This window comes from Rhagoletis zephyria, unplaced genomic scaffold, assembly GCF_001687245.7.
Source record: "Rhagoletis zephyria isolate East Lansing unplaced genomic scaffold, Rhagoletis_zephyria_1.1 Rzeph_scaffold_17214, whole genome shotgun sequence".
NCBI classification, from domain to species: Eukaryota; Metazoa; Arthropoda; class Insecta; order Diptera; family Tephritidae; genus Rhagoletis; species Rhagoletis zephyria.
The window spans coordinates 1-11,087 of record NW_016174275.1 but is presented as its reverse complement, the minus strand read 5'-3'; the positions used below and the strand labels follow the sequence as shown (position 1 = coordinate 11,087).

The 11,087-nt window shown below is 34.0% G+C and overlaps 1 protein-coding gene across 1 annotated transcript; it reads right to left on the bottom strand.

Moving 5' to 3' along the window:
* Positions 1 to 1,445: 1,445 nt before the first annotated feature.
* On the bottom strand, positions 1,446 to 10,200 carry LOC108379734 (DNA ligase 1; the record flags this gene model as incomplete). Its single annotated transcript, XM_017636088.1, has 7 exons — positions 1,446 to 2,273; positions 2,353 to 2,749; positions 3,187 to 3,424; positions 3,482 to 3,651; positions 7,456 to 7,660; positions 7,732 to 8,514; positions 9,973 to 10,200. Coding segments are annotated over 7 exons (2,216 nt in total), but the record flags the coding sequence as incomplete, so codon positions are not given.
* Positions 10,201 to 11,087: the final 887 nt, after the last annotated feature.

Below are 11,087 nucleotides of genomic sequence, written 5' to 3'. Positions count from 1 at the left end.
GATCACAGAAAAACACAGCTTCACAGCTTGACGTTTGCGTTTCAATATATAATAAAGAAAACATATTCTCTGGTTAAATTAATAAACATTTGGTGTTATAAAAGTTTTATAAAGCTCTACTTGTTATTGGAAAAATGCCGAAAACAAATATAAAATTGATTGATAAAAATAAAGAGGGAGTTATGGCTATGAAAATAGAAAGTAGAAAACAGATACCTCGTGCTGAAAGCAAAAAGGATCTAAACCCAAAAAAAAACAAACTATAAATACATTGTTAATCATAAAAAACTTTATGATTCCAAAAATAATTTTGAAATATTGTAAACATTTATTTTTTATTTTTTGTTTTTTAAAGTTAAAGTTGTATTTACTTACAGCAACGAACAAAAGTATTGGCACAGTGAATTTTTCGCAATATAGGCAAAGTATTTTTTAGAAAAATTCCAAGTGTGCAGTTTAATAATCCATTCAATTTTAGTTGATCAAAGTGCAAGTTTGAAGTTGCTTGAAAATCTGAACATAAAATTGCAAATTAGTATGCAGATTTATTGAATTTTCCTGATTTTTATGTGTTTTGGTGTAGTATGAACTATGTTTTTATAGAAAATTATCGGAAATAAATTAAAAACTTTGCCTAAACTTTTGTTCGACACTGTACATATAAAAAAATACATACAGTAATTTCTCCTGTTACAATAGTAAAAAAAAATGTAATTTGCTTTGTAGTGCAATCTTGCGGTTCTTTAAACAAAAAATAGATAACAGAAACTAATTTATCGTATCAATAAACTCCCAAGCACAGGTTTGTATTAAAAAAAAACATCCGTAACACTTTATTAAATATTAATCTGCATATTTTATCAATTAGTCGGAATATTTTTTGTATGTACTATGTTACCGCATAACTTTGAACTACGTTACCCGTTTTCTACAATTCTTTTTTAAAGGAAAGGTGGTTCCTCAAAGGTAGTCTGCGCTACTAATTGAGTGTAGATCCGATAATTGGGCCATGAAGAAAATAACGGTACTCCTAAATTTGTATATGAGAATTGAAGTCGGTTTTGTTTTTTGTTTAAAATTTACTCCAGTGTCCACAGCTTCTATAACACCCATATTGTGACATCTAATTTATGTAATTAATTTACTTACACTGAAAATTTTAAACAGGTGGCAACTCTCTATTTTTTGCTGGTTTTAACCATCCGGATATTATAAAAAACAAACCAAAAAAATAAAAATACTCAAATCGGTCAAGCCGTTTTCGAGTCTTAGCGAGACTAACGGACAGCAATTAATTTTTATATATAAGAGATATCTTCTTTTAAAACTGCGCAGGCTTGAAATTAACTTTAGAGCTATGGTCTGGAGGAATTTTTTTCTTAGAATTTTATGAAGAATCCGGATATGCTGGGAACGATGTCGAAAAAAATCGATCCATACTAATTGGCCCGCCCTAATATATATGTATGTATGTATGTATGTATTAAGACACATGTATGTACATTTATTTATATATAACATTTGTTATTAAGTTCATATTACACATTTAACATAATATTTATTTTAATCTTAAAATTTCTAAATGGTAATTAGAGATGCATATCTTTTAGATTTTTTAATGAATATATGACATACTCATGTACCTATATTCATACATCCTTTAACATTTTTTTTTATCCAGATAGGAAACATTCCATTTTTATTTCCACAAATAGGTTGTAAATATGTATGTACACACATATACATATGTATGCATGTATGCACTATGTTCACTAAATATTTAAGTATGTAATTGCATACAACCAAATCATGAAGGTTATAAACACAATTAGTTAGGAGTTTTGATAAAATATCCGACATACGATTCCTCTGAATTCTTAACGAAATCGTCATTGATATATGTATGTATGAATGTACATACATACATACACATGTACCTATGCGTATTTACTAGTCGAGCACTCATAAAAATGTATGACCAACTTTCCTGTCTATGGTTTACAATTTAAGCGAACTGCATACAAAGTTTGTGAATAAATAGCTGTCAATTTGATAAATATTATTTAGTGTTGATGCATCTATAGTCCGATTTCACGCATGGCACTGTGTAGACACGAATTCTTCAGACACTCTCTTGGACCTAGCTGTGGGCTTGGTGTTCCACGTAATATCATCAATATAGAGCGTGCTGCTGCTTGACAATCGTTGTTGTTGCCACAAATAGCATCCGCTTCTGTCAAATATTGATAATCGCAAGCCACTTGCGTAGTGCCCTGCAACAGTTATGTTTAATTATATTTTTTACTCAATGGTTGTTTTCTAAATATGTAAATGTATTGCGTGTCCACTTACACATAAATAACAAATCTGGTGAATACCACAAATAGGCAAGAGCTCCTGATTTATATCTCCACTTAGAATATCTATACCTCGACAGCGTTCCGCCATCGATTCGATTAAGGGACACCTATTCGAGCCGATAATATAGTTCTTATTTCCCAAATACGCATCGTTCAACGGCTCATAGCGACCAGCATCGACGATATCCTCCTGCATTCCAGCGAATTCATTCGGTAATTCTGGATAACGCATATAGCCATTACGCTTCTTCTTGTGTTTTTTTACTTGTTCAAGATTTTTATCGTTCTTTTCGTTAGGCTCGGCATTTTTGGTATTTGCGTCAGCAGAATTGGTGCTCATCATGGCATTCGAGTGTATTTCCTTTGTCCTATCATTGCCTGTCGGGAAACTGCAATACAAAATATAAAAATCTCCTTTATGTATGTACATATATTCCGATCAGTTCTTGATTTATTTAACATGTATACTAATAGGCTCGTCTGATCTGAGTTTCAAGATGCGAATAAAACTAAGTTATTCCCTTTTCCTGGCCCAACGTTTCGCTAATACTTTTTAGTATCTTCATGGGCAATTCGTTTATTTGATATACTATTGTTTTGAATATTTAAACAAATTTCGAAATAAAAAAACATAAAAACATTTAAATTTCTGTGACTAACACAACATTAAAAACAAAAAGAACATTACCAAACACGTATACGCTGAAAATCAATGCCATCCATTCATTATGGTAACTTTGTCAATACTGAGTATACATGTTAAAAAAAAAATCTTTTATATATTTTTTTTTTTAAATATTCGAAGATTACGTGTATGCAATCTTACCCCATATTTTCCACTTCATGTAAAGGTGTTCGAACCTTCTTCGCCGACAAAGGATTTTCCAGATCATTTTCGGTATTATCTTCTGGTTCGATTGCATTGCGCAGTAAGTGATTCTCAGCTTCCACAGATTGTCGCAATTTGTCTAAAGCGCGACGCATTTTCTCCAAACTATATGCCGTGGCCAGGCGAGAGAGCACGTGGTCTTTGAGGCGCCTTATCTCATCTGGGTCGGCAATTCCTACAACCGTATGTATGAAAGCATCAACGGAATGACTTTCGTCGGCAATAGACTTACCTTCATGAGCTCCGGTATATTTAATGGTCTCATCAATAATAAAGTCCTCAATCGATTGCAATTTCCTATCCATGATGTCTAATTGCTCAGAATCCAAATTACGTTTTTTCATATCCCCATCATTACTGCTGGCTTCAGTACTACTAGCGCCTCGTTTTTTAACCTCAATGCTATGGCAGAGAAAAACAAGCAGATATGTTGTAAAGTCATAAATATTAAAACCCTATGTATACATATAGGGATTTATGTATGCATTATACCAGTCAATATCGATATGTAGACCAGTCAGTCTCATACATACTTGAGGTCGAAATACCGTGGTATTCACCAAATTGAGCAAGAGGCCTGGAACTCTGGCAGAACAGCAGATGAGCTCAAGCAACGAATGTTGACAACGTTGATTAAGATAAGGACAGGACATATTTTTAATAATTTAAAAGCTGTTGGCACTTAGCACATCGGTGCTTACATCACTTGATGGCTTTTTTCTCGTCATCGTATTAAGATGGAAGAACAGTGGCGGATATAAGGGGGGGAGGGTTTTGAGGGTTGAAATTCCCCCGAAATTTTTTGATCAATTTTAAATTTTTTTATTTTATTTAGTTTATGTTTATTAACAGGTTTCTTATCCAATGAATCACATGCGATACATGGGACAAGTATTGTCGCGCCAGTCCATGAATCATACATATATCGCACACCGTCTTCAAAAGAGTCACAACTCAAAATTTTGCATTTTTGAAATTATGCGCTAAAAATGTACCTTTCAGCAAAAGCTGAAGCAAATTTTTCTTATAATTTGTTTAAAAAAACCTAAGGCAAAGTCGCCCTTCCCCATGCGATTAGCATGTGCTACGAAATAGCTTTTCGAATTTTCTGACGAAGGTGTTATTTTGAGTTGTGACCCTTTTGGAGACGGTGTGCGATATGTACGTATGTATGAGCAAATGAGTACTGACTTCAGATGCATTTTTCTAGGTACATATTTGGCAAAAAAATATAGTATTTTTGTGTGCAAACTAGGGTGGAAAGATTGTTTAAATAAGCGCAATTTCTAAATAAAATCGCCCAATTTTTATAAAATTCATGAAATCGGCTTAGCAAAAGAGATCTTGTTACAACATAGTTTTTTAAACCAAAAACGAATATATTACCTTCAGAGTAATAACAAATATCAGAAAACACTTACATATATACTTAATAGTGTTGTACAAACAACGCATACCTTTAAAAATATTTGTATTAACACATTTTCCAATAGGACTGCGCAATTAATAAATTTATTATAAGTCAATTTAATTGATTAATCGCGTGATCCGTTTTTACGCGCAAATTTCACATTCAGCGGGAGTTGTCACAAATGGCGGTTTACGCCGCAAATATGCAGTAAACAGCTGTTAATTGTATATAATTCATGGGACGGACCTTATCGATAACTATTTCTTACCCTTACATATATATCAAAAATGAAAAAAAAAGTATTTATATTTTTTCTTTTGCATACGGATATACAATATATGCTTTTTCCATATTTCTATATGTAAATAATATCAAATCAGAATCCAGAAAAAACGGGGGATATAGTGTGACATAAAAAAGGTGTATCGCAAAGCGCGAAAAAGTGCCCTTGAGTAACTTTTTAAGGGGTGCGTTTAGTTGCAGATGAATTTGAATATTTGGATACGTATTAGGGGAGGGTATATTTTTTTAAATGAGAACTCGCCGAAATAAAATATCATGCCTTGTTTTATTTCATATCGCACTAAACATTTCAACACTATTTAAATTTGCAGTTAATATTTTGAGCAAAAATGAAAAGCTAAAAAAAGCCTATTAATTTTAAGAAAGAGCTAAAAAAAGGCTAGAATGACTCTTAAATACACATTGCAAATTCTTTTGGTTTGCTAAATTACATGGGATTTCGTTGCCTTTTTGTTTGGAAATATGTCACTTCTTATTAGGAATGTTAATCCCGGGATCCCGGCGTTTTTTAAGTCCTAAAAATCCCAGGATTCCTGGAAAATAAACCCGAGATTTTCGGCATTTGTAATTCGCATTGATGGCAATAATTGGAACTCCTTTTCTTGACCAGTGTTGGCTATATTTCTTTTTTTATGTAATAATTAATATTTTTTTATAAATTTCTAGCTCATTATACACACACTAAAAAATTTTTGTTTAAATTTGCGCATATTAAGATAGGTAACCAGTTTCCTCTCATAATGAATGCAAATTTACACACCGTGTTAATTAAATTAAACACTGTTTGCTTACTTTTACTTATCATATGTGTGGTGTAGAACAAATTTCAAAATTGTTTTTTGAGTTCTAAACATTTATTGTTCACAATTTCACAGTTTACACATAAAATTTTTAAAATTTCCTCTAAAAAATTTTTGTTTAAATTTACGCATATAAAGAAAGGTAACCAGTTTCCTCTCCTAGTGTGTGCAAAATTAAAAACTGTCTGTTTACTTTTACATATCAAATTTGTCACGTAGAGAAAAACTACACACAAAGTGTTTAAAATTGAGTAAATATGAGCACTTAGCATTAGCGCACACAAGGAATGGGTTCTGATAGAAAAAAATTCTTTTCCATTTCTTGTGCGTCATTTTGTAAGAATTGTTCGTTTTTCTTGAGAGCTCTTTAAAGTTTAACTGCGAATGAAAACATTGTCCTAAAAACATGCAATGCGTACTCACTTACTGTTGCTTTTAACACTTGACAGCCTAAAAAAGTTTAGCACTGATATGTACTTGACAAGCATTCGAAGATTTAATTTGCTAACTTCGAATTCGTTTCACCAAAATGAGCTACATGATAAAAATTCAAAAAAGTTCAGTTAAATTTTCGGTATTCGAAGTATTAAAGAAATGAGAAACCAGAAATCGACGAAAATGAACATAAAAGTGTAAAAATTTCATGGAATTATTTAACTTATTTATATTAAAATTCTTTTGTAAAATTTTGTATTACTTGAAAGTTGAGTGCATCTTGTGTTTATAGGACTTTTTATTAAACAAGTAATTTTTAAGCAAAAAGCAAAACCGACTTCAGTTCTCATATACAAATTTAGGAGTACCGTTAATTTTTTCTTGATTTAATGATCGGAACTAAACCAAATTGCGGGACGACCCTTAAGGTATATAAAAGAAGAAAAAATACTCCCAAGAATTGATAACCTCCCCTTTTTTGAAGCCGGTTGAAAATGTTTGAGTTCTTTGTATATTTTATGTAAATAAAATGCAATTTATGAAACTTTAAAAAGTTTATTTATTTATTACATACTGTGCATAACACTTTCATAAATGTATTTTAAAGAGCGTGTTATCTGAAGCGAATTTTCAGTATTTTCTGATTATATATATTTAGAAGTGGCACTTAGTATTTATTATTTGTAAAAATATATATTTTTACTTTCAAAATGCTGGTAATTTTAAACATTTCATGTGTATATTTTAAAAAATTCATGTTCAAAATCAAATCTTGAACATCTTGTGCGTATACCTGAACAGATTTTGGTTGAAATATAAACACTTTTCAGTAGTAGTTTTGCATGCACTTTTTAAAGTGCATATAATACCGTGCGTTAGTAAATTTTACCCACAAAAATCAATATATTCGCGAAACCATTGGCCAGATATAGTAAAATTGCATTTTCAGTTTTTCACCCTAACATCAGTAATTAAAAATTCCTTAAAAAATTCAGTGAAATGTGCTTAGAGAAGAAGTATGGGTGTCAAATTAAAGAGGAAATTCTCTAGAATTTAATCAGATTCAATTTTTTGGGTGCATAAGGACTGGTAAGTATTGAAAATGTCCTGGGATTGTGATAACGATATCCCGAAAATCCCGTGATCGTAAAAAGCGAAAAAATCAACATCCCTACTCCTTATATAGTGACATAACCTCAACCACCCAAGTATGTACCAAAAGTAACAGAGGTGGGTCTGACCCAGACTAATACTCACCCCCCTGCTGCATTTTCTTTTTTGAGAGCCTTCTTTTTCCGATCGATGCCAAAGTATTTTGACCAGTCAATAGATTTCTTCTGTCGCTGATTACTTGTGCGAGCAGATGGGATATTTTCGGCTCTAAGTAATTCCAAATTTATGAGTTTTGCTTTGCTTAGATCCCGTTTCTTCTTACTTTCTTCCGCCTCTTCTTCTTCGAATTCTACGGTAATATTAATAATCATTAATTTATATAGATATTTGTTTTGACATATTTTGTTGAAAATAACTTACCTTCATCGTCTTCTTCATCTACTTCATCGTCTTCATGCTCCTCGGATTCCGAGACTTCTTCTTCCTCCTCATGACTCTCATGTGAACCATGATGATCGCTTCGTTTACGATGCTTGTATTCTTTCTGACCGTGTGCACTATGGACATGGTCAGATCCATGCTGGTGACGGTGGTCGTGCACATCTATTGGTGTAGCAGTTTTTGTAGTAGCCTCGGTTGAGTTATCTCTCTTGGCGGGCATCTCTAATAACATATTATTCGAAGCAGTCGATGTTATTGCGGGTGCGTGAGTGGAAGAAGTACGTGTTTGTTCATCGGTTGAGCGTTTCCTTTTCTCATCACTTGTTGCGGACGCGGAAGAACCAAACAGCTCGCTCAACTCTTTAGCCACCCTATCGTCGGTCTTTCCCAAACTGATATTCTGGCTGGACACGTGCCTGGTTGAGCGTTTCGCTACGGGGAAGCGTTTCTTCCGTTCCGCATATGGTAGCCACGGGAGAACGGGATAAGAGCGTTTCTTCTGCATCAACATATAGTAAGGGGGTATACGCATGCGTTTCTTTTCCTCAAACAAATCATCATTGATATTATTCTCTTGGTGTTCATACTTTTCCCACAGGTTGCGCAGAGCGCCTTTGTAGCGTTCTTCGCGTTCTCGTTCTTTTGCGTCCTCGATTTCTCGTAAAAACTGCTCAGTCAATTCAGTCTGCTCGGGTAAAGTTATGCCACCTGCAGACGCTCCTTGTGTTTCACGTTCTCGAAATACCGAGGTGGGTTGGGATTCTACAAAATATGAAAATAAAAATCTTAATAGAAGTACATTTTTTTTTAGCGCACTTAAACCAAAAAGCAGCGGTGCAGACAATATAAAACTGTGCACAAATTAACTTGAAAGATTTGTATGTGTTCATATAAATCTGTGTTTTTGTGAAATTTCAACAATTTCATTCTTCACATTAAACTTTAAAGTATGTGTACTATTTCTAGTAAAAGTTTTTAATCATATTTAAATTTCTCTGCCTTTGATTTTCAGTAATTTGATGCGGGTTCCATAAAATGAAATGTAGTTAGTAAGGGTTCCATCATCTTAAAAGTTCAAGAACCCCTGGTATAGGATATAAAGCTTATACAGCATAGATTTTGACGATTTTTTCCGTATACATACGTTGTATTATCATTACTAAGTAATATTTATTTGGCAAGCCGTTTTTTGTGTTCGCTAAGCTCGAGAACGGCTGAACCGATTTTTTGAAACTTCGGACACCTGCCGCACACGTTCCAAGGATGATTATAGGCTAAAAAAAATGTCGATATGTAAAGGGGGCGTGGCTCCTCCCATACAAACCGAATATTTCATACTGCATATCTCTGGAAGTGTTCATGGTAGAGTTGTGGAACTTGGTATGGAGATAAACGATATCAATCGCATACTCTTGGACAAAAATTTAAGCTATTGGGAAAGGGGGCGTGGCACCTCCCATATAAGCATCTCTCAATCGCATACTCTTGGACAAAAATTTGAGCTATTGGAAAAGGGGGCGTGGTACAAGCATATCTCTGGAAATTTTCATGGTAGAATATTAGAACTAGGTACGGAGATCTCACAGAGAAAAATTGGGGTTATTTGAAAAGGAGACGTTGCTCCTCCCATACAATCCGAATTTTTCATACTGCATACCTCAGGGAATGTTCATGGTAGAATACTGGAACTTGGTATGGCGATATATGAAATCAGTTGCATACTCTTAAAGAAAATTTCGGACTATTGGAAAAGGGGGCGTGGCATCTCTCATACAAACCAGATTTTTATACTGCATAACTCTGCAAGTGCTCGTGGTAGAGGACTGGAGCTTGGTGTGTGTATATGAAATCAAGCCCATACTCATGGAGGAGATGGGGTTATTTGAAAAGGAGGGCGTGGGGCCTACAAACGTACCGAATTTAAGCTATCTTTGAATGAATTTATAATTCTTCTGTAGGTGTATTTGTGAGTGAAATACTCCTAAATTGCTGTACGGATTTGAAGCAGTGAGAAGAATTATCTTAAAGACGCGATATATTTTGAAGGCAGTGAATTTAGAATACGGGATAAACTGAGCAGTACTGCTAGCTGCCGCTTCTGTATTGTGTGTCGCGTCATTGGACAGCACACTTTCCAAAAAACAGCTGATTTCGAAAAACTGCCACTGCGTTATTGTATTTTGGACTTTAAATATTTTGCAATGTATGTACTTCACTTACCATATTTGTTATCACGCTCTCTAAAGTATGATGAACGTTTCTTTTCGTCGGGTTCTACGACGAACTGATTGCTACTATCTTCGTCGAACTCGTTTCCCCCAAAAGGTCCTAGGCCAAGGCCATCGTTATTAGTTTGGAACCTCTCTTGTTCCAAATACTTGGCAAGAGCCTTATTTAATTTGTGACGATTGCGGTTTTTGTTATATGTGTTGGAGGTGAGATCAGAGTCTGTAAATGGAAAATATATGATGTATAAGTGCAGGACGAGTATATGGTTGGTCACGTGATAAAATAATCAAGTAGGGAGATGTACATATGTATGTAAATTAGCATGTATGGGCAGATGCATAAGTTACTTTTAGGGGGAAATTGGACTTTTATATAAAATCGTAAAAAATGTTGTAAACAAAATTAAAGTTTAAATCATTGTAATTGTTGACTTCTATTTGTTATGTTTATAAAAACCATCTGCGAACCAAAACTTTAGACTCTTCCATTGGTGTGAAAAGTCAAATATACAAACCTGGGGGTCAATTACCGACCTGTGAAACGATGAAATGAATAGTTTTTTCCCCGTTTACATGACACTTCCGATTCGCGTTCGATGGAAAAATGAATAGAACTGTCAAAATGGTTTCACATGAAAAAGAAAAGGGAAATGAAACGAGATCTTTTCACAGTTTCATTTCACACTATGTTCCTGAGGCTGGATTCTGTAACTTTGACCAAATGCAGTGTACACCGAGTGCACAACTCACCGAAAAAATGCTGTGAGTTTTTCGGAAGAGACAATTTTGACAGTTAAAACCAGGGCTGCAAACCGAACCACGAACCGAACCGTTTTTCTTTTGAAATAAAACCGAACCGAAAATCACTCCAACGAATGGTTTGGTTCGGTTCAAAATGAAAATTAGCTAAAACATTTTTCAAGTTTTGTAATACNCTAAGCGGTAGAAGTTATAGAAGCTATTTCAGAGATCACCACATCTCCTCATCAGACTTCTTTTTTCTAGACTTCAAATTACAAAGATAATGTGATTATCAATTCTTGCAGAAATTTTTTACTATCGTTAGGATTGCATGTGGCGGGATTTGATCACGCTGTCTCGGTGTTT